This window comes from Microcaecilia unicolor, chromosome 14 (assembly GCF_901765095.1).
Source record: "Microcaecilia unicolor chromosome 14, aMicUni1.1, whole genome shotgun sequence".
NCBI classification, from domain to species: domain Eukaryota; kingdom Metazoa; phylum Chordata; class Amphibia; order Gymnophiona; family Siphonopidae; genus Microcaecilia; species Microcaecilia unicolor.
This window is the reverse complement of record NC_044044.1, coordinates 20,064,260-20,087,420: the sequence shown is the minus strand read 5'-3', so window position 1 is coordinate 20,087,420 and position 23,161 is coordinate 20,064,260. Positions and strand designations below refer to the sequence as shown.

The following is a 23,161-nucleotide window of genomic DNA, read 5'->3' as shown; positions in this document are numbered from 1 at the left end:
TTAATATGAATCGGAGAAAATGTTTCTTCACTCAATGTGTAATTAAACTCTGGAATTTGTTGCCAGAGAATGTGGTAAAGGCGGTTAGCTTCGTGGGGTTTAAAAAAGGTTTGGACGGCTTCCTAAAGAAAAAGTCCGTAGACCATTATTAAAATGGACTTGGGTAAGTACATAAGTAATGCCATACTGGGAAAAGACCAAAGGTCCATCGAGCCCAGCATCCTGTCCCCGACAGCGGCCAATCCATGTCACACAGGCCTTGGAGACATCAAGCTGGTCTACACAAAGGTCACTAGTGAATGTGTAAGCAATCTATCAGAGACCAGCTGTACCGGGAGAAGTATGAAAAAGCACAGCAGTGTTGCAAAGATGGTCGTACAGGTTGGCATGCCAACAATGGCATGTTCAAGAGGGGCTTCAGCAGGCACAGGCGGGGCTCAAGGGATGCACAGCTGCAAAGACAATCCTACATCCGAGTTGAAAAACAGTTGTTTTTCCCCAGAGGACTTTTCTGTTTTGTGGTGAGACTATGTGTGTCTGCACATGAAAGTTCCACTGTGTGTGTGTGTGTGAGAAGCTTGCATTGCTGTTGTGTGTGCTCTAGCTGTTCTATAATGGAGGGGTGTGTGTGTGTGTGTGTGTGTGTGTGTGTGTGTGTGTGTGTGAGTGTGAAGCTTGCACTGCTGTTGTTTATGTCATATTCCATAGTGAAGCAGTGTGTGTGTGTGTGTGAGAAGCTTGCATTGCTGTTGTTTGTGCTGTAGCTGTTCTATAATAGAGGGGTGTGTGTGTGTGTGAGTGTGAAGCTTGCACTGCTGTTGTTTGTGTCATATTCCATAGTGAAGCAGTGTGTGTGTGTGTTAGAAGCTAGCATTGCTGTTGTTTGTGCTGTAGCTGTTCTATAATAGAGGGGTGTGTGTGTGAGTGTGAAGCTTGCACTGCTATTGTGTGTGTCATATTTGTTCCATAGTGGGGCTGTGTGTGTGTGTGTGTAGCTTGCATTGCTATTGTGTGTGCTGTAGCTGTTCTATAATGGAGCAGTGTGTGTGTCTTGAACTGCTGCTGTGTGTGTCATACCTGTTCTGTGGTGGGGCAGCGTGCATGGGTGAAGCTTGTATTGCTGCTGTTTGTTTCATACCTGTGCTTTAGCAGGGCTGTGTGTGTGCGCACATTTGTAAAGCGTGCACTGCAGCTGCCTGTGTGGTACGTGTTCTGTGGTGAAACAGTGTCTGGAGCACTGGTGGACTCGTTCCGCAGTGGAGCAGGCAGTGTCTCTTTAAGACGCTTCTTGCTGCCACTCACTGACTCTGCATCGGATGCTGAGACTGCAGGATCTCTCTCAGTCGCTCTCTGTCCCCTTTCCTGGCACCGGGGCACACAGAAGGGAAGTGGTTAAAGAAAAGCAGGGGTTGGAGGAGGGGAGTCTCCCCAGTGGGGCAATATTTGCAGCTGGTGAATGAAGGGAGGGGGGCGGGATCTCATAACAGCAGTGGGCTCAGGCTGGTGGGATGCTCTGTAGAATAAAAGGAGAGAGGTATTAGCGTATCCTGCAAAAAGTGCTGTCTGCTTCCCACTGCTGCAGTGCTAGCATCCTCCAGTCCTCCCTATCTCACCTCTTGATGGGAATTAGGAGGAGAGGGTAGAGAAGGAAAGACGGCTATGAGTGCCTGGGTGCTTTAATTCCATTCCTGGGATCCCCCCCCCTCTCCCCCAAGCCCGGTGTTCCCTTCTCCACCATGCAGGTGTCCATCGCCTGTACCGAGCAGACACTAAGGAGTCGGAGCATTGAAGAAAGACTCTGTGGAATCCGTCCTGCTGCTGGGCAAAATGGAACTGGCATGGGCCACCAAACCAAGTACCGGGCACCGGCAGGGGTGACCCCTAATGCACACCTCAACTTGCCACGGTTTCCTGCGCTGATCCGGGAGTCCACAGGCAGAGCCACAGGGATGAAGTACAGGTAGGAATGCCCAGTACCTAGTTGGTAATCCATTAAATAGTCATAGGGACATCACAGGCAAAACACTTTTGGTCCATTTTGGGGGACTTGTTTTTGTGGCTCACTTCAGAAGTTTTAACAGAAAATATTCAAAGCGTTAGAACTTTTAAAATGCACAGTTTGACTTTACTCATGTTAATCTGGAGGTTAGCGTTGGTTCAATTGATTTTACGCACACAACGGGGTCCTTTCACTAAAGCATAACGTGCGCTAACGGACATCGGCGTGTGCTGAATGTTGTGCATGTTATTTTATAAGTATGGGCCACGTAACGCTTAGCGCAAGGCTAATGTCCATTAACGCGTGCTAACCTTTAGTAAAAGGGTCCCTGAATTGATTAAGGAATGTTGCCAAACCCAGGGATGCTTTTACAAAGGCTCGTTAGTGTTTTTAGTGCGCGCTAATGGTTAGCGAGCGCCAAATGCTAGAGACACCCATAGAAATATACAGGCATCTCTAGCATTTAGCACGCGCTTATCTTTAGCTTGCGCTAAAACTGCGAGCACGTCTTTGTAAAAGACATCCCAGTGCGCGTCCTTATTCTGTGAGAACGTGCAGGATTTTAGCACAGTATCGTGCGGCATTCCTGTGAGAATGCTCTGTTGCTGGGGGGGGGGGGGCATTCAAGATTTTAAATCCTAGCCTGTGTTTAGGATGGTGGGGGAGAGAAGTTCCTTGCAGCTGGCAATACGGGCTTATGAGAAAGAGTTTGGTTCCCATGCAACAATATCGGCAGCAAACCTGCTTTTTCTAGAGGCAGGAGACACTGACAGATAAAGGCAGAGAAACTGTGTCTGATGCTTCACTCACACAGGAGAAATGTTGCTCAACACAGCATTTTTCTGTCTTATTTCTTCTGTCTGCGCCCTTCCAATCAGTCTCACACACACACACACTGACTTCCTGCATTTCGCACACATGAACAACAGCAGCTCCGAGAACTGCATCGCTCAGAGATGGGGAAGGGAGAGAGGATGAGGAAGACAGAAGGCAGGAAAGACCGAGACAGGATGTGAGAAGGAGGAAATAGCAGAGAAGAAGGGGGACAGGAGGACTGAGAGGGGAAGAAATATTGAGGAGGGATAGTGAAGTGAGAAAGGATGGGAAGAGAGAAGAAAGAGAAAATACGAGCGAGGAGGAGAGGGGAAGAGGGCAGAAAAGAGTTCACCAGCAGCCACAGTCCTCTATAAGATCCCCCCCTTTTATAAGAACCAGAAGTTGTGCCATCTCACAGGGCCGTAAAGTCCTATTCACCTGTTTAATGTAAATTTAGGAAACATTTAAATTATCTTCCCCCCTTCCGGGGAGGGGGGAGCTGTTGGCATTGGGAGAGTGTTGGAGATCTTGGGGGAAGAGGAGGCGCTGTGTAGCCCTATTATGCAGGCTGCCGGGTCTGGGAGGAGAGGGCAGCTGCCCCTGCCAACCTGGAAGTGCTTTGAACCGTGAGTCACGGCTGCATTCCGGGCCATGGGGAGAAAGGGCAGGCAGGCAGCAGAAGGGGGATGCAGCGCTCTTTGGTGCCACAGTGAAGAGAAAAAAATAATAATTAAAAAAAAGGAGCCACAGGGTGACCCGTGGCACTTGCTGGTGCTGCGGGGAAGGTGGGAGATGGGCTAGCAGGGGAAAGCTGCGGCACTAAAAATGCTGCGGTTGGTGCCAGCAGCCATGCATATGTGAATAGCGAGCGTGAATGGGAAGAAGACAGGAGAGCCAATAGGAAAACAGAGGAGGCAGGAGCCCCCAGATTGGCGCAAAAATCACCCCAATCACGGGGCCTGAACAAAGGAACAGCCCCAGGAGGGCCTGGGTCCATGCTGGCCAGTTCAAGCGGCCCAGGCTGCAGATCCAAGTGAGTACAGGCAGAGAGAGGGCTGCATGCAAGCCCAGGAGAAGTCTCCAATCAGAGTCCTGGGCTGAAAGGGGCAGCAGCAGGAGAGCAGAAGCCCAAGCAGGGCCAGGAGGAGGTTGCTGGTAGGCAAGCCCAAGGGATGGAGCAGGAGAAGCCAGGCAGAGAAGAGAGGAGAGGACAGCAGCTACGTCCCCTGGGCAGAAGAAAAGAGAAAGCTGTGGGCTGGATCCCTTGGAAAGAGCGAGCTGTGGATGAGCCTGAGAAGGGCTGCAAGCGAGCCTGGAGAGTCATTGAGTCCTGGGGCATGGCCAGGAAGAGAAGAGGCTGATGTGTGTGAGCTGGGCAGGGCTGAAGAGTGCTGATTTATAGTAGTAGTAGTAGTAGTGGACAGGACCTGGAGGGGAGACAGCAGACGGTGCAGAGAGAGAGGGGGAGTCAGGCACAGAGAAGAGAGAGATAGGGCCAGTCTGAGCTGGGCAGACTGAAGCAGGGCATGCTGGGCTAGATAGAAGCTGGAGGGAGGCATGCAGCCAGGACCCAAATCCATGGAAGAAGCCTAAACCCTGAGAGAGAAGGCTGACCGTGAGTATCAGCTCCCAAGAGCCTGACTATGAGTGCCTGCCCTGAAGAGAAAAAGCCTGCTTTGAAAGAGAGACCCAGTCTGAGTGCCAGTATATAAGTGCCTGTCTATGAGAAGCTTGCCTTAAGTGCCTGCCCCCTAGGAGCCTAACTTAAGTGCCTATCAATGTGAGTTGTGGGGTTTAGAGGTTCATGCATAAAGGAACAAGAAGAAAGAGACATGTGCATGGGGGAGGGGTAGATATGGATTTCCTTGCTTATTTTTAAAATTTAAATCTAGTTAGCTATACACGGCTTTCTCCGCCAAAAGAAGATATTGACTAAGACTAGAGTGCACACATGAGAAGAGAGAGGCAGGGATTTCCTTTTATTGAGTTTGTTGAGTTAGTGTAGTAGGTTCCTGCACAAAAGAGCTGATTACCTTCAAGAAGAGACCAATCACCAAAGGTACCCAATGCAAGAGAGCGGCAAGCTAGCGAAGATAAGTACTACATTGTGTGCTCACACAGACTAACAATAATAAAGCACGTCATCTGTCATTGAAGTATAAGTTTGAGCTATATTTCACGAGTAGAGCTTAATTAAGAGTAATAGTGTGTGAAGGTCTACCTTGACTGTGTGACATTTGTTACTGTGTCATCCTTAAGAATACTCAAGCATTTTTGGACACTAGCTGGAATTTTAACATCCATTATCTAGTTAGGACACATGTGCTATGTTTTATTTTTATATTTATGTATTAAACTTATTATTCCATAATAAATAACACATTTTCTCCTTGTCAAATCCCTTGGTTGAGTGGAGTTTATTTGAGGAACCTGCTTGGACCGGGCCAGGTCTATAAATGCAAGTGTAAAACACTACTCCACCACTAGGGGGATTACATTAACACCCTCCTTGCTCCTGTAGTCCTTATAAAGAGCTTAGGTCAGAGGTCAGAAGCTACATCCTTTGGAAGATGGCAGAAAGCATCCCCAACCCTTAGTCCAGTGGCTCCCAAACCTGGTCCTGGAGGCACCCCAGCCTACCCATAATGAATATTAATGAGATAGATTTGCATGCACTGCCTCCACTGCATGCAAATCAATCTCATGAATATTCATTGTGGGTATCTTGAAAACCTGACTGGCTGTGGTGCCTCCAGGACCAGGTTTGGGAACCACTGACCTAGTCAATAAAGCCAAGGGGGCACTGACCTCATCTCTTCTGTTTTCTCCCAGGAACCTGGGCAAGTCTGGGCTGCGTGTGTCCTGCCTCGGCCTTGGTGAGTATCATAGCAATTTTCAATATCAGTGTTTTCACTATACTCACTATTATCACAATTATCCCCTGCATTAATAGAAAGGGAAGATCACTACACCCTTTCACCTCTCAATCGCTAATCATGAGGACTGTCAAGTATCACGTATCCAGTTTATTTGATATACTGCTCATCAAATCAGTTTGAGTGGTTTACATTAAAAAAATAAAGCAAAATAAAACTTACAATATACAACATCAAATAACAAATTCAATACAGCAAAATAAATCATGTAAAAATGGTAAACATTTCTTCCTGCCCCTGTGAGCACCTCCCCCTGCCCAGGTCCTGAAGACTCTGGTCTAACGGCTTCTCCTTTGTCTCTGTCCCTAAAGGTACCTGGGTAACGTTTGGATCTCAGATCTCCAATGAAGTAAGTGGGTCTCCTGTCCACCTGTTCTTGTACCTGGGTTCTCTAGCTCCTGCCTTCCCACCCCAGTTCACCCTGCCCCTCCATTTTGTCTCTCTTTGCCCAGTGCCTGTCAATTCTTTCCCACCCCTCCCCTCTGTGTGGTTGATTTCCTTTGGGTCTCTAATTCCTGACCACTCTTCTAATCCTTGTCGTTTTTATAGTGCTTTGCTGATAAGTGTTCAGGATCAATATATTCCTCTCTCAAACAGCGTGCAATCTAAGGGTGTTATTCTACAGCTGTGCACCAGAGGGCACCTGATAGGAACAATTTTATAATGAAAACTAGACATCTACTTACGTAACTGGGTAGATATGTGTGTATGCGTTTATGCCAGCCGCTGTGAGAGATATGTGTCCTGCCCACCTGCAAACAAAACGCTCTGGAAGATATCCACATCTTTACAGAATAGCATGTATCTGGCACATATGCTGGCATTCTGTTCATGTACACGTGTAATCACCAAGTGCCAGCTTTATAAACCTGCCCACTGTAATAACTCCGTGACCACTTTCTCTCCACCTGTCCCTTAGTTTCTACTTTCCCTGCCCTTGTGGCATCTGGCACCTTAGATTCACCTTACTCCTTGGTTTCTGTTTCTCCTTTCCCCATCCTGCCAGTTCACCCTGCCCCTCGGTTTCTGTTTCTCATATTTCAGCTCATTCTGCATCATGGGTTTTGCTCTCCCTCTCCCCTGGTTCACCCTATCCTGTGGTCTCTTTTTCTCCTTGCCCCTCTCTCCCCCCTTCCCCCCACCCCTGATTCACCCTGCTCCTTGGTTTCTGCCTCCCATATCCTGACTGAGTTTGACCCTCAGTTTCTGCTTCGTCTCCCTTGGCTCACCTTATCCCGTGGTTTCAGTTTCTCCTCTTCCCCGTACCAGCTCACTCTGCCTCTTTCTTTCTGCACCCCCTTTTCTGTGCCCTTCAATTACTGTTTCTTCTCGATTGCCCTGCTTTGGCCCCCCTCCTTTCACTGCTCAGCCCCGCTGGCTTTTCATAATGGTTCTGTCTTTCTATCTTCTTGGACCAGATGGCAGAAAACCTGATGACAGTCGCCTATGAGAACGGGGTGAACCTCTTCGACACAGCTGAGGTGTACGCTTCGGGAAAGTACGGTTTGTCAGTTCTGCACCGGTGCTGAGCGTAGGGAGGGAAGAAACAGGAGAGAAATGGGGACCCGGAGCAAGAGAGAAAGTGGAAGAAGGGATTAAAAGAAAAGATTGTATGAGGGAGAAGGAAAGCATGCAGAATGTTAGAAATTGTTACGAAAGGAATGGAGAATAAAATGAAGAATAGGGTCATTCCATGTCAAGTGGTCTTGTGGTCCCTGCACGACCATCACGGATCTCGATGAAATTTCTGTGAACATTCATACATGTCCCCAATGAACATTGGTAAAGTTTTACGTTCGCCGATGCAATACTTGCTGAGATATAGTAATCTGTTTGACCCCATACTGCAGCCTTCTATGGTATGACCACCAGACCACTTGACATGGAATGACCCAATATCATAATGCCTCTGTATCGCTCTGTGGTGAGACCTCACCTTGAGTATTATCAGGGCTTTTTTTGAGGGGGTACTGAGTACCGACACCTTTTCCACTGTCTGCTAAAATTGACCCATGGTCCAAGTTTTAATGAAAGAGCTCAGGCTCTACAAACCAATTCTGCCTTGTCATAAATTCTGTGACTAGTTGCAGGGGGCCTGGCTATTGTGGGGTGGGTCCCTCAGTGATCACCCCATCCCTGAAGGGTGGCCCTGCATTTGAGTACCGGCCCCTTTTTTTGCTAGAAAAATTGCACTGTATACAGGTAACACAGAGGCAAACTAAGAGACCCCTTGCAAAGGCAACGTAGGAAAGCTCCCTAGGTCCTTATAAAGGAGTAGGCTGATGATGTCCAGGGCTTTTTTTGAGGGGGTACTCGGGGGGTACTGAGTACAGGCCCCTTTTTTGCTAGAAAAATTGCACTGTATACAGGTAACACAGAGGCAAACTAAGAGACCCCTTGCAAAGGCAACGTAGGAAAGCTCCCCAGGTCCTTATAAAGGAGTAGGCTGATGATGGCCAGGGCTTTTTTTGAGGGGGTACTCGGGGGTACTGAGTACCGGCCCCTTTTTTGCTAGAAAAATTGCACTGTATACAGGTAACACAGAGGCAAACTAAGAGACCCCTTGCAAAGGCAACGTAGGAAAGCCCCCTAGGTCCTTATAAAGGAGTAGGCTGATGATGTCCAGGGCTTTTTTTTGAGGGGGTACTCGGGGGTACTGAGTACCGGCCCCTTTTTTGCTAGAAAAATTGCACTGTATACAGGTAACACAGAGGCAAACTAAGAGACCCCTTGCAAAGGCAACGTAGGAAAGCCCCCTAGGTCCTTATAAAGGAGTAGGCTGATGATGTCCAGGGCTTTTTTTGAGGGGGTACTCGGGGGTACTGAGTACCGGCCCCTTTTTTGCTAGAAAAATTGCACTGTATACAGGTAACACAGAGGCAAACTAAGAGACCCCTTGCAAAGGCAACGTAGGAAAGCTCCCCCGGTCCTTATAAAGGAGTAGGCTGATGATGGCCAGGGCTTTTTTTGAGGGGGTACTTGGGGGTACTGAGTACCAACACCTTTTCCATTGTCTGCTAAAATTGACCCATGGTCCAAGTTTTAGTGAAAGAGCTCAGGCTCTACACACCAATTCTGCCTTGTCATAGATTCTGTGACTTGTTGCAGGGGGCCTGGCTATTGTGGGGTTGGGTCCCTCAGTGATCACCCCACCCCTGAAGGGTGGCCTGGCATTTGAGTACCGGCACCTTTTTTGCTAGAAAAAAAACACACTGAGTATTATGTACAATTCCGGCCTTCGCATCTCAAGAATATATAGTGAAACTTGGAAAGGTACAGAGAAGGGAAACCAAATTGATTTGGGGGACGGAAGAACTCTCCTCAGGCTAAAGAGGTTAGGGCTCTTCAGTTTGGAGAAGATATTGTATACAGTTTGAGTTTCCTGCATTTCAAAAAAAGATGCAGTCGAACTGAACAAGGTACAGAGAAGGGCAACCAAAAACGATTAAGAGATGGGACAATTCTCATGTGAATAAAAGCTTAAGAGGTTGGGGGAGATATGATAGAGATTTATAAAGTAATGAGTGGAGTGGAACAGGTAAATGTGAATCAAATGTCTACTTTTTCAAAAGGCTAGGGGACACTCCATGAAGTTACGTGGTAGCACATTTAAAACACACAGGATTTTCAGTCAAGCTCTGGAACTCGTTGCCGGAGGATGTACTGAAAGTAGTTAATGTCAGGGGCGTAGCCAGACTTCGGCGGGAGGGGGGCCAGAGCCCGAGGTGAGGGGGCACATTTTAGCCCCCCCCCCCGGCACAGCGGACCCCCCTGCCACCTTTGACCCCCCCCCTCTGGCGCCCCTCCCCTTTTGATCCCCCCCTTCCCGCCGCCGCCAACCCTCCCCCGAGTCCCCTGCCGCCGTCAGGTGCCTGTGCTGGCGGGGATCCCCAACCCCCGCCAGCCGAAGGCCTCCTGAGTGCTTCAGCTGATGTGGAAGCCTAGGATTCTGTTTCTTCTGTGTGAGTCATCCTGCATGTTGAACGTGCAGGACATCAGGACAATTCACACAGAAACAGAATCCTAGGCTTCCACATCAGCTGCGGCAACGCGCCGGCCCGGAGACCGGCTGAAGAGGACTTCGGCTGACGGGGGTTGGGGACCTCCGCCGGCAGAGGTACCTGATGGCAGCGGCGGGGGAGGGTTAGCGGCGGGAAGGGGGGGTCGAAAGGGTCGGCGGGGGCCAGGGCCAAATCTGGGGGGCCCAGGCCCCCGTGGCCCCACGTAGCTTCACCACTGGTTAATGTAGTTGGATTTTAGAAAGGTTTGGACAAATTCCTGGAGGAAAAGTCCATAAACTGTTATTAAGGTAGAAAGCCACTGCTTATCCCTGGGATCGGTAGAATGCAATCTGTATATAGGGCAGTCCCTTCTTGCCTCTAAAAGGAAGCTGAACAGAAGAGACTAAAAAAAAAAAGCAAGCCCTTCTGGCAAAGGAAAAACAGTTTAGAGTTCAGTTTGTCTCTTTTATAATAATGCTAAAATTTATTAGAGTAAATAAATGGTTACAATAAAAATTCTTTATCCCAGTATTACAGACAATTGAATTACTATTTATATCAATCCAAATTTCAGTATAAGGAAAATAAAATCTCTCTCTTTCTCTCTGTGTTTTTCCTTCGGAAGCTGACAGACTACTGAATCTTAATATTGTCCAATCACTTAATGCCTTATATTTTCTCTCTTACTTATCTGGTATTCTTCAACTCTGACCTCTAAGGTCACCTTCACATAATTCTGTTTCTTTGGTATTTTTCTCAAATATTCATCATTTGCCCTTTGTAACTCCAAATCTCCACGAATATCTTTCCTTCACTGAAAACGTCCCTGTGTTAATTCAGAACCTGTTTGAAATAATCAGACAGACACTTGTTAAAGTTTATGGCCCGTTACTAGGGCTAAGCAAGCCTGTCTATGGTCTGTGAGAAAACCAAGACACAAGCTAGCTCAGAAAAGGGAATGTTATACAAAGCTGACTGATCTGAAAAACCAAACAGCTCCAGACAAATCTTGCTGCTGTTGGGATTCTACCAGATACTTTTGGCCGGGATTTATTTACCGCCTTTTTGAAGGAATTCATTCATAAGATGCACAGTTGACAGCCCTCTATAACAAACGTGACCGAACTGAAAATAGAGAAACCCACTTATATCTATCACAACCCCGTTACTCCTCTACCTTCAAGGAAAAAAAACTGTAGGTGTACGGGGTCACAGAAACCATAAGAATGTTGGTCCAAATAGACCAAACGGGTTCTTTAATTGAAATTTGCCCCCCCCCCCCCCCCCCCCCCGAAGCAATAACACGCTGTTTAAAAGGCAAAAATGTCTTCCTCCTATTTTGAGTCCACTTAGGTAGAGGAGTGTGGTAGCCGTGTTAGTCCACTCTTAAAGGTTATCAATAGAAATCAAACAAAATAAAACATGGAAAAGAAAATAAGATGATACCTTTTTTATTGGACATAACTTAATACATTTCTTGATTAGCTTTCGAAGGTCGCCCTTCTTTGTCAGATCGGAAATAAGCAAATGTGGTAGCTGATAGTACATATAAGTGAAAACATTCAAGCATTGATATTCTAACAGGAAGGTTGCCCTTTGATGTCCCCATGCATACCTCCTACCCATCCCCATCCTCCCACCCTGTCAGACTGTCATAGTAATGCTTGAATGTTTTCACTTATATACACTGTCAGCTAGCACATCTGCTTATTTCCGATCTGACGAAGAAGGGCAACCTTCGAAAGCTAATCAAGAAATGTATTAAGTTATGTCCAATAAAAAAGGTATCATCTTATTTTCTTTTCCATGTTTTATTTTGTTTGATTTCTATTGATAACCTTTAAGAGTGGACTAACACGGCTACCACACCTCTCTACATGTAGAACCCCAAAGAATAGCAAGATTCCGGAATGCTAAAGAGTGACAAGATTCCACGCAGAATCTCAAAGAGTAGCAACGTTCCATGTAGAACCCGAAAGAACAGCAAGATTCCGGAATGCTAAAGAGTGACAAGATTCCACATCAGAATCTCAAAGAGTAGCAACGTTCCATGTAGAACCTGATCTGACAAAGAAGGGCAACCTTCGAAAGCTAATCAAGAAATGTATTAAGTTATGTCCAATAAAAAAGGTATCATCTTATTTTCTTTTCCATGTTTTATTTTGTTTGAGTCCACTTAGAAATGTCCGGAAAGATAGAGATAGATAAAGAGAAAAAAAAAACTTCAGAAGACCTAAGAAAGAGGTGCAAAAGCCTGTCCTTATCCATGCTACCAATCCCGGGGCAAACAGTGGCTTCCCCATGTCCATCTCAATAACAGACTATGGACTTTTCCTCCAGAAACTTGTCCAAAACTTCTTAAAACCCAGACACACTAACCGCTGTTACCACGTCCTCCGGCAGTGAGTTCCAGAACTTAAGTATTCTTTGAGTGAAAAAGTATTTCCTCCTATTTGTCTCTACTTGCCGTCCTTCTGTCTTCCCCATCCTCACTCTCTTTCCTCCTTTTTTCGTGTTTAGGGCAGAAATGATCCTGGGGAACATCCTGAAGAAAAAAGAGTGGAGGTGAGTGTGTTCCTCTTGTCTGCTTCTGTATCTCTGGGGGTGTCACCCGATCCAGGTTAACCTTGAGAGTTCTGGCTTCTTCGCCCATTGCATTCATGGACTTACAGCTCTAACTTTTCTACAGCAGGCAGGGAATACAAATCCCACGATGCAATGGGGTTAAACACAGGAATGACAGAGTCTGTTCGGGTTAACCTAGATCAGATGAGAACCCTGTCCACCCAATATTCAGCACTATTTAACCAACCAGGAACGGGTATATTGCTTACAGCGGTGATTCCCAAACCTGGTCCTGGAGGCACCCCAGCCAGTCAGGTTTTCAGGATATCCACAATGAATATGCATGAAACAGATTTACATAGAATGGAAATAGTGCATACAAATTTATCTCATGCATATTCATTGTGGATATGCTGAAAATCTACATAAGTACATAAGTATTGCCATACTGGTAAAAGCCAAAGGTCCATCGAGCCCAGCATCCTGTTTCCAACAGTGGCCAATCTAGGTCACAAATACCCCTCAAGATCCCAAAAATGTACAAAACATTTTATACTGCTTATCCCAGAAATAGTGGATTTTCCCCAAGTCCATTTAATAACGGTCTATGGACTTTTCCTTTAGGAAGCCATCCAAACCTTTTTTAAACTCCGCTAAGCTAACCGCCTTTACCACATTCTCTGGCAACGAATTCCAGAGTTTAATTACACGTTGAGTGAAGAAATATTATCTCCGATTCGTTTTAAATTTACTACATTGTAGCTTCATCGCATGCCCCCTAGTCCTACTATTTTTGGAAAGCGTGAGCAGACACTTCACATCTACCCATTCACTCATTATCTTATAGACCTCTATCCTATCTCCCCTCAGCCGTCTTTTCTCCAAGCTGAAGAGCCGTAGCCGCTTTAGCCTTTCCTCATAGGGAAGTCGTCCCATCCCCTTTATCATTTTCGTCGCCCTTTAACTTGGTAGGTGTGTCCCGTGGACTGGGTTTTGAACCCCTGGCCTAGATACAGACCAGTACCCTCTGCTCCCCAGTGTTTTATGGTATTGTACCTGCAAATAATATATGTAAACTGCTTTGATGGTACCACAGAAAGGCAATATATCAAATCCATGACCCTTTATCTTTATATGTTGTCCTGTTGCCCTTGGGAAACAGCTTTAATCCTTGTGTCTCCCTGCAGACGTTCCAGCTATGTTGTCACCACCAAACTTTTCTGGGGAGGGCAGTAAGTATCTGGCACCTGGAGTCACCACCTGCACGTGAGCTGCTTCCCAGCTGTGCTTTTCATCTCTGTGCACTAGAATTGTGATCCCCCCCATTACAATAAAGGAACTCTCTTCCCTCCATATGACCGTCACCGCTCTGTGCTTTCTTAGAACATACTACTACTACTACTATAAATAACTTCTATAGCGCTACCAGTCGTACGCAGTGCTTTACAATTGAACATGAAGAAGACAGTCCCCGCTCAAAAGAGCTTACAATCTAAATCAGGACAAACAGACAGGACCAAAAAGGAGAAGGGAAGGACAGACAGAAGGACACATAAGGATAAGATAAAAGTTACAAGTCAGGAGTGGAAATCAGCATCAAACAGGTAGGCCTTTAGCCCGGATTTGAAGGCAGCCAGGGATGGAGCTAGACGTAATGGCTCAGGAAACCTATTCCAGGCATAAGGTGCGGCAAGATAGAAGGAGCGGAGTCTGGAGTTAGCGATGGAGGAGAAGGGTGCAATTAGGAGAGATTTGCCTAGTGAACGGAGTTCTAGGGAAGGAGTGTAGGGAGAGATGAGGGTGGAGAGGTAGTGAGGTAGTGAGGGGCTGCAGAGTGAATGCACTTATAGGTCAACAAGAGGAGCTTGAATTGTATACGGAAATGGATAGGGAGCCAGTGAAGTGATTTCAGGAGAGGGCTGATATGGGCATAACGACTTTGGCGAAATATTAGTCGTGCGGCAGAACATAAGCGTTGCCATACTGAGACAGATCCAAGGTCCATCAAGCCCAGTATCTTGTTTCCAACAGTGGCCAATCCAGGTCACAAGTACCTGGCAAGATCCCAGAACGGTAAAACAAGTTTTATGCTGCTCATGCTAGAACGAAGCAGTGGATTTTCCCAAGTCCATCTTAATAATGGCTTATGGACTTTTCTTGCAGGAAAGTATCCAAACCTTTTTTAAAACTCCGATAAGCTGAATGCTTTTTACCACATTCTCTGGCAACGAATTCCAGAGTTTAAGTGAAGAAATATTTTCTCCAGTTTGTTTTCAATTTACTACTTAGTAGCTTCATTGCATGCCCTCTAGTCCTAGTATTTTTGGAAACAGTAAACATGCATTGCACGTCTACACATTCCATTCCATTCAATATTTTATAGACCTCTATCCTATCTCCCCTCAGCCCTCTCTTCTCCAAGCTGAAGAGCCCTAGCCGCTCTAGCCTTTCCTCATAAGGAAGTCATCCCATCCCCTTTATCATTTTCGTCATCCTTCTCTGTACCTTTTCTAATTCCACTATATCTGTTCTCAAATGCACACAGAGTGTGAACTGTTATGTGCTCTGGTTTCTTTATTCTAATTGCAGAGCAGAAACAGAGCGAGGGCTGTCCAGGAAGCACATCATTGAAGGTATGGGGGCAGAGGCTAGAAGGTTGTGGGGAGGGGAGATTCTGCACAGTGAGGTTGTGGTGGTTGGGGGGGGGGGGCTCTGGATCATGATACTGTGGAAGATCTATTGGGAAAAAATACCTTGCATTTAAGCTATGGAGGAAAGGAGGGGTCTCAGAAACCAGGAAGGGTTGAGAGAGGAGTGTGGAAGACAGATAAGAGATGGTAAGGGGTATGAAGACAGGCTGAGGTAAGGGACCAGTCTCTCTCTCTTTTCCTTCGTCCATTGGCTAACTGAAGAGCTGCCAAGTTTCCCAGTTCCAAGAGGGAGATTTTAGGCTAGTCCTGACTTTCTGACATGCCTCTCATGATGCATTATGGGACCTGCAGCACCGATTTCAATGGGTAGAATAAGGGACTACTGGCTTGGGATGTAAGTCCAAAACATTTCCCTTCTGGAACCAGGTAACTCGGCAGCTCTGTAACCACAGCCTCCCATTCCTAGGGCTCAGGTACTCCATGGAGAGGTATCTCTGCCTCCCTTAACTGTATCTTCAGAACTGAGGGCTCCCTGGAGTCTTTGAGAGATTGTAACTGCAGTGTTTCCTAGAGAGGGTCAAGGGTCATTCTAGGGGTCTCTATGTGAGATTACTTCCCCCTCCCCCTAAGGATGTGGGTTCCCTAGACTGGGTCAGGTATGTGGTTCACGTCTCTATAAGACTACAACCACACAATCCCTTCTCCAGAATTGAGGGCTTCCTGGTACCCCTTCCCACTGACGTGTTCGAGGATCTTCTGCCCGCATTTCTGCCATAAAAGGTGGAGCAGCAATATCGCATTTTCAGTCATGCAGGGCAAGTAAGTAGCACTCAAGAGGGACCTGCCTGCCCCTCATGATTGAAAACACAATACTGTTGCACCGCCCTGCTGGCAGGTGTGTGCAGGGGACCCCTCCACATCTTAGAGGGAACGTTACTGCCTCCTGCAGAGAGTCAGGGATTAGGGTTGGGGATCAGGGGTTATGATCAGGATTCCTGTGAGACCGTAACTGCTCTGTCCCTCTCTCAGGGCTGAAGGGCTCCTTGGAGCGGCTGCAGTTAGAATATGTGGACATTGTTTTTGCTAACAGGATGGATGCCAATAGCCCCATGGAAGGTGAGTGAAGGTGGGAGAAGGTGGTTTGCATGCTACAGAACCCTGCAATGTCCTTTTGACTGCATCCTGCAGCACTAAAACCCAGAACCAAGGGCTGGCTACGCTAAACCTTCCAAGCACATCAAACAGCCATCTGGCCCTGCCTCTTTTCCTTTTCCCAACATTGCCTTGCTCAGGCTTTTTGAGCCAGGTAAAAAGCAGATGCCTATGCTGGCATGAACAAGCTTCTTACTTCTTTCTCACAGAGAGCCTGAGGCTATGTCTTTTATATCATAAAAGGAATCCTTCTTGGTACTAGTATTTATACACATGCCTGAGAAGAATCTCAGGGTGCCAGGCCAAAGGTCATTGCACAGAGCTGCCGTCTTGCAGAACCCCAAGCCTGTCACTCTGTGACCTCAACCTCCCTGCATTTACTCTTCATTCTCCTAATTATGCAATTGAGTGAACTCTCCTGTGCAGTGTGGGCACAATGTGGTGATACTTATGCAAATATTTGGCAATCTGTGGACTGAATACATTTATATACATAGTGAGTGGATTCTATAAATGAGCCCTGGGAAAAATTGGTGCCAAGCGTCAAGCGAGATTCTATAAAGGGTGTGCACCCTTTATAGAATCTTGTTAGGGCTGATGCCCCTGACCTGCCCATGCCCCTCCCATGGCTACTCCCCTGACCCACCCATGGCCCTGACCTGCCTATGCCCCTCCCATGGCCACTCCCCTGACCCACCCATGGCCCTGATCTGCCTATGCTCCTCCCATGGCCACTCCCCTGATCCACTCATGGCCCTGACCTGCCCATGCCCCTCCAGTGACCACTCCTCTAACCTGCCCATGCCCCTCCCATGGCCAGTTCTCTGACCTACCCATGTCTCTGACCTGCATATGCCCCTCCCATGGCCACTCCCCTAACCCACCCATGTCCCTGACCTGCATATGCTCCTCCCATGGCCACTCCCCTGACCCACCCATAGCCCTGACCTGCCTATGCCCCTCCCATGGCCACTCCTGTGACCTGCCCACGCCCCTCCCATGGTTACACCCTGACTGCCCATGCCCCTCCTGTGCCCGCATCCCTGACCCACCATGCCCCTCCCATGGCTACGCCACTTTTTGGGTTGGGTGCTATGGGATTTGAGCAGCCAGGATCATAGAATAGCACACAGCCAACTGTGCGCACAACCCCTAACTGCTGGCAATTAACATCAATAATTGATCGTTAGCATCCAGTTATTGATGTCAATTGGCTCGTCAATCAATTAGTTTGCGCCTGCATCTTGAGATCGCACCCAAATTTGATTGTGGATACTTGGACACTGTTTATAGAATGCAAGGGTTAGTGCGTACTTTTCTGATCGTGTGTGCATTGCACGTTTGCAAGTGTGCAGTATTGGGATAGAGTACGCACTAAGTGAATACAGCGCACTCTCTTTAAGAAAAGCACATAGAATATGCAAATAGTGCAACAACTCTTAACGATATTCATTTCAAAACAAAAAGAAAGGGAAAAAAAAAGAACATTTTCTAGCTGTCCATTCCTATTCTTTTACCGCCTGGGCCATCCCTGCCTGAGATCCACATGCTATTCAGACTCACAGAAACAGAAGCCTGCGCAGCCTTCTACATGGAATGTTGCTAGTGGAATAGCAACAACATTCCATGTAGAATCTCCAATAGTATCTATTTTATTTTTGTTACATTTGTACCCCGTGCTTCCCCACTCATGGCCAGCTCAATGCAGCTTAAATGGAGCAATGGAGGGTTGTGACTTGCCCAGAGTCACAAGAAGCTGCCTGTGCCTGAAGTGGGACTTGAACTCAGTTCCTCAGGACCAAAGTCCACCACCCTAACCACTGTTCCGCAGCTGGCCACAAGATGTCAGTGTCAGAGCAGTGCTTGATTCTCCCTCCCGTACTGTGGGCAGCAGCCTGAGCTAAACAGGGTCCCTGATGACAGCCTGCCATAGAAATGGTCCCTGATGAGAGCCAAGAGTCATGCTGTTACTAAGTTTGGTTGGTTTTATGGGGGGGGGGGGGGGGGGAAGGTTTTGGGACTGTGTATTCAACACTCTCACTCCATCTTTCACGTTGCCCAGTGAGTTGTCCTGACAGATTGAGGTTAGCACAGGCTGCCAGCCACTTCTTTATCACTTTTTTCTTTTTGCTGAAATCATCAGATTAGCCCAAAAACCTTCTTCCCTGCCTGCTTCGGCAGACAGAGATGAACGGTGAGGCCAGAAATAGTAAGTACTATTTATAGTAACTATGCCACGACCCTGTCCATACACAGACACAGAAAAACTCATGCAAAGACATGCAGAAACCCAGCCTCTCACATACCTACAGACATATAAACACCCCCCCCCCCACACACACACACACATACATGCACACACATATTTACATATCTCTTTATAGAGACATACAGATATATAATTTATACAGGCACACACATGCACTCCCCCAACACACACACACACACACACACATGCAGGGATCCAGTCACATATGTGCTCAGAAATCTTGTAACACACACATACACATGTGTGCGCGCACACACAAACATATAAACATGAGTGCACACACATACACACACAACCATTGCAATGTACATAAGTAATGCCACACTGGGAAAGACCAAGGGTCCATCGAGCCCAGCATCCTGTCCACGACAGTGGCCAATCCAGGCCAAGGGCACCTGGCAAACTTCCCAAACGTACAAACATTCTATACAAGTTATTCCTGGAATTGTGGATTTTTCCCAAGTCCATTTAGTAGTGGTTTATAGACTTGTCCTTTAGGAAACCATCTAACCCTTTTTAAAACTCTGCTAAGCTAACCGCCTTCACCACGTTACCAGATTCATTTTGAACCTGCAGGGCAGAAGCAGCTGGGCACCACTCCTGTCCTGACCCCACCTGACCCCAGAGATCCCCCAAAGCAGGCCTCTGGAGGGGGTCACAGGAGGACGGGGGGTCTGGGAGAAGACAACAGCCCCTGGGAGGTGGGGGATCAGATGCCGGGGGGGAGCAGCTAGAGAGACATCCGCAGGAAGATCAGATGGTGGGGAGACATTGGAAGGGAGGGGGGGATTCCTTGTGAGGGGTATGAACACAAGAGGGGCATCAGGAGGGGAGTATGTGCTGGGGGGTCCACACATATGCAGAAATCCAGTCACACATGTGCACACATGTACACACACATACACATCCTTCTACAGGTGCAGATGCACACAAATACACAGATTGAAACATGCATGCAGAAATCCAGTCACACATGTGCACACGTGTACACACACATACACATCCTTCTACAGGTGCAGATGCACACAAATACACAGATGGAAACATGCATGCAGAGATCCAGGTGCACACAAGGCCAGCAGATACATGGACAATGTACTGTAAATAAATGTGCCCCCACTTGTGTAATGCATCCAGCCTTTTTTCACATTTGCTTGGTCTAGTTGTTCATCCCCTCTTTTTTAAAAATCTGATTTGGAACCAGGGCTGGTTTCCCGTGCCATGAACTACCCAATTGTCCCTCTTTCTAGCCTGGCTAAGTAGCGATGATCCTGAGGTTGACAGCCAATGCACCAGAACAAGTATCAAGTATCCAGTTTATTCGATATACCGCTCATCGGATCAGGTTGCCTGAGTGGTTTACATCATAAAACAATAATAAATCTACGGTATACAACAGCAGCTAATAATAATTTCAGAGCACATAAAATGGTAAAAAAAAAATATGATATCCAGTTAACATAATTGAAAATATAACGTAAAAAGAAACCGTCATTTCCAGCCAGCATCACTTCCTGGAGCTCTGCATAGTGAGCTCTAAATTTGGCCACCAGATGTCACCCTTACTGATGAGCAGGGGTTGTGAACACTGTAACTGCAGGAACCCTAGTTTGACCAACTCTGATCCTCTATATGGCAGTGTTACCATTGAGCGAGAATCATTTTTTTAACCCCTTATTTCCCATCCCGATTGCAGAGATCGTGCGTGCTATGACTTATGTGATTAACCAAAGCATGGCGATGTACTGGGGGACATCTCGCTGGAGCGCCATGGAGATCATGGTAAGTGGTGGGAATAAAGGGGGGGGGAAGCTGTGGGTAGAGGGAGAGGAGGGGGATCATTAAAAGTGGTGGGGGAAGGGAATTGGTTGTGATTATGGGAAGTGGTATGGAGGGTGAAGGGTAGGGGAGTTTGGAGTGGTGGGAAGATCATGGGGAGTGGTGGGGAACAGAGGAGATCATGGGGTGTAGGGTGGAGAAAAAGGGGGGGGGGTGGCAGAGATAGTAGGGAGTGACAGGAATGAGAGAGGGCACAGGGCAGGGGCTTTGTCACTGGAGAATCATTAATCCTGCTTCTGCTTGCCTCTACAAGGAAGCCTACTCCGTGGCCCGTCAATTTAATCTCATCCCGCCTGTGTGTGAGCAAGCAGAGTATCACCTTTTTCAGCGAGAGAAGGTGGAAACGCAGCTGCCGGAGCTCTACCACAAGATCGGTGAGCAGAGTGGGGAACAGCACGGAGAGGACTGGAAGGGGGAGGGAGAACAGGGAGCAGAGCAGTAAAGAGAAGCGAGAGAGGAGTGGCAGAGAATAGGAAGAGGAGAGATAGGTGAGAAAATAGGATGGGGAGAAGTGAGAGAAAAGTAAATGAACCGAAAGATCAGAAGTGAGGAGAGTTGGGTGGGTGTTTTTTCCCCCCCACTGGCAGTGATAATATCTCTCCTCAGGTGTGAGAGAATGGGGAGAGAGCAGAAGGAGAGCCAGGGTGAACAGAGAGAAAGTGCAGAGGAGTGCCAAGGTGACGGTGGGGAGAGACAGCAGGAAGACCCCTGAGGTGAGCAGGGAGAGAGAGCAGAAAGAGAAGGTGCTGACCTGGGGAGGGGAAGAGAGCTGGGATGAGCAGGGAGAGGCCAGGGGAAGGAGAAATAGGGTGGACGGGGGACAGCAGGAGTATTAGAGCTGGGGTGACTGGAGATGGAGCAGAAGGAGGAGAACCTGGATGGGGAGAGAGTAGGAGGAGTGGGGGTTATCTGGTGTCACTGATTGTGTCTCTCATCCCTCAGGTGTGGGCTCCATGACATGGTCCCCCCTTGCCTGTGGCCTTATCACTGGCAAATATGAGGGGAGGGTGCCAGATAACTCTAGGGCATCCATCAAGGTAAGCTTGACCCCTCCCCCAGGAATCCCACATCTAGGGTTCTCCTGTACCTCTTGTAAGGGGGGGAGGGGGAGAGAGGAAATCCCAGAGTAAGCCTGGGTACTATGTAGGGAAGCACTTTACATAACAAATTTATTGGTTTGGGGCCAAGGCCGGGACTAACAATTACCGGGAGGCCATAGGCAGTTTTTCCATACACTCTTCATGCTTCACACAGTCAATAAATCACACCACTACAGGACTGATGTTCTGAACCAACTAATTTACCTTAAAGTCGCTTTAGCAATTTATTACACTGTACCTCAACTATGACTGAAACGTTAGCAATCGTAATAATTTCTTCAACCAGAGCATGCATGCCCAAACCAAAAAGTTTTCAGATTTTTCTTAAACTGAGCAACAGCAGTGCAAAGTCAAGATAATCAGGCAATTTGTCCCACAATAATGATCCAGCTAGTGAAAAAAATCACGAGTGCGAATTTTCATGTTCATAACAAAAATAAATGTTTTGACTATCCTCCAGATAAAACCTTTGTGGAAATGTCAAACATGGAGTAATTGATAGAAAGAGAAGATTCCCCAAAACAGAAACATTTTTAATGAATTTGGGAATCCTTTATACTATCATTCAGGTTATCAATGAGTATGTGCCAGGCCATAGCATAGAACGCATGATTACATTCTGCCTTTGATTCAGGACATGCTGCTTTCATGGTGTCTCTTAACCTTACTGTGACTTTTGACCTTATGTTCCTATGCTTGGGTGCTGAGAAGCTCAGGGACTGAGGTTCTGATCTAGCACTTTAGTAACGTGAGTAACATACCAGTAGATGATGGCAGAAAAAGACCTGCCAGTCTGCCCAACAAGATAAACTCATATGTGCTACTTTTTGTGTATACCTTACCTTGATTTGTATCTGCCATTTTCAGGGCACAGACCGTATAAGTCTGCCCAGCACTATCCCCGCCTCCCAACCACCAGCCCCGCCTCCCACCACCGACTCTGCCACCCAATCTCAATTTAGATATCTTGGTGTTCCTCAGGAGATCTGTAGTTGTAAGTGGTGCTGTTTCAGGATCCTATGTAGGTGGTAGGCAGCCTGGTTGTCCTGCTGGAAATATACAACCATGCCCAACTTCTCCTTTACTCCTTGGTCCCAGGAGAGGGGCAGCAGGTCCCTTGTTCCCACTGTCCTGTTCACAGCACAGAGCTTAAGCTTTCACCGTTGGTTGTGCCGTTTCTCCTTACAGATTGGCCTGACTAACTTGGGCTTAGATGATTAGGGCCTTTGGGTTGGATGGCTCTCCCCTCACATGCAGGTCATTGGCTGAGGAGGCAAGGAGCCAAAGACAAAGATTTGAATTGAACACAGGGTTTTATATCCCTGGCAGGTTTCCTCCAAAACTAGACTCCTCCCCTGATTATAATACTGATGTCACTGTGAGCATCCTTACAGCAGGACCCTTGGGTCTCTTCATTCCCTTCCTCCTGGGTGTCTTGAGGCGGCAGGTGACATCTATGCCTCCTGGAAACTGCAAAACTCGGGCTGTGTCCTCCCATCATGACCTGATCCTGGGGTGGGGGGGGGGGGGGAACAGCTTGTGAACAGGAGTGAAAAAAGCATATTCTACCTGGCCCCTGTGGTGAAAACTTAATGGTGACTCCTCTGCAATACCTGTCTCTGCAGGGTTACCACTGGCTAAAGGAAAAGGCCACCAATGAAGAGGGAAAGAAGCAACACGCCAAGATCAGAGAACTGCAGCCGATCGCCGACAAGATGGGTTGTACTGTGGCCCAGCTGGCAATTGGTGAGTTTGGCTCTCACTAGATTGAGGACAGTTATCACTTTCACTAACCACATCACATCAAATGTTAACAGGGTCCACAGCTGAAGG

At 47.4% G+C, this 23,161-nt stretch overlaps 1 protein-coding gene across 2 annotated transcripts in view; it reads left to right on the top strand.

The window, feature by feature from the left end:
- The first annotated feature begins 1,569 nt into the window (after positions 1 to 1,569).
- The window catches only part of KCNAB3 (potassium voltage-gated channel subfamily A regulatory beta subunit 3), a 29,590-nt gene continuing 7,998 nt past the window's right edge, over positions 1,570 to 23,161 (top strand). Inside the window, exons 1-12 of one of the 2 annotated variants that reach the window (XM_030188233.1) lie at positions 1,570 to 1,960; positions 5,648 to 5,691; positions 6,063 to 6,100; positions 7,170 to 7,234; positions 12,273 to 12,317; positions 13,505 to 13,549; positions 14,907 to 14,950; positions 15,998 to 16,084; positions 20,086 to 20,171; positions 20,482 to 20,602; positions 21,171 to 21,265; positions 22,954 to 23,074. In XM_030188233.1, coding sequence (XP_030044093.1) covers positions 1,737 to 1,960; positions 5,648 to 5,691; positions 6,063 to 6,100; positions 7,170 to 7,234; positions 12,273 to 12,317; positions 13,505 to 13,549; positions 14,907 to 14,950; positions 15,998 to 16,084; positions 20,086 to 20,171; positions 20,482 to 20,602; positions 21,171 to 21,265; positions 22,954 to 23,074 — 1,015 coding nt within the window. In that variant the 5' untranslated portion in view covers positions 1,570 to 1,736. Of the gene's footprint in view, positions 1,961 to 5,647; positions 5,692 to 6,062; positions 6,101 to 7,169; positions 7,250 to 12,272; positions 12,318 to 13,504; positions 13,550 to 14,906; positions 14,951 to 15,997; positions 16,085 to 20,085; positions 20,172 to 20,481; positions 20,603 to 21,170; positions 21,266 to 22,953; positions 23,075 to 23,161 lie in introns of both variants that reach the window. The other variant, XM_030188232.1, reaches the window with a different exon arrangement.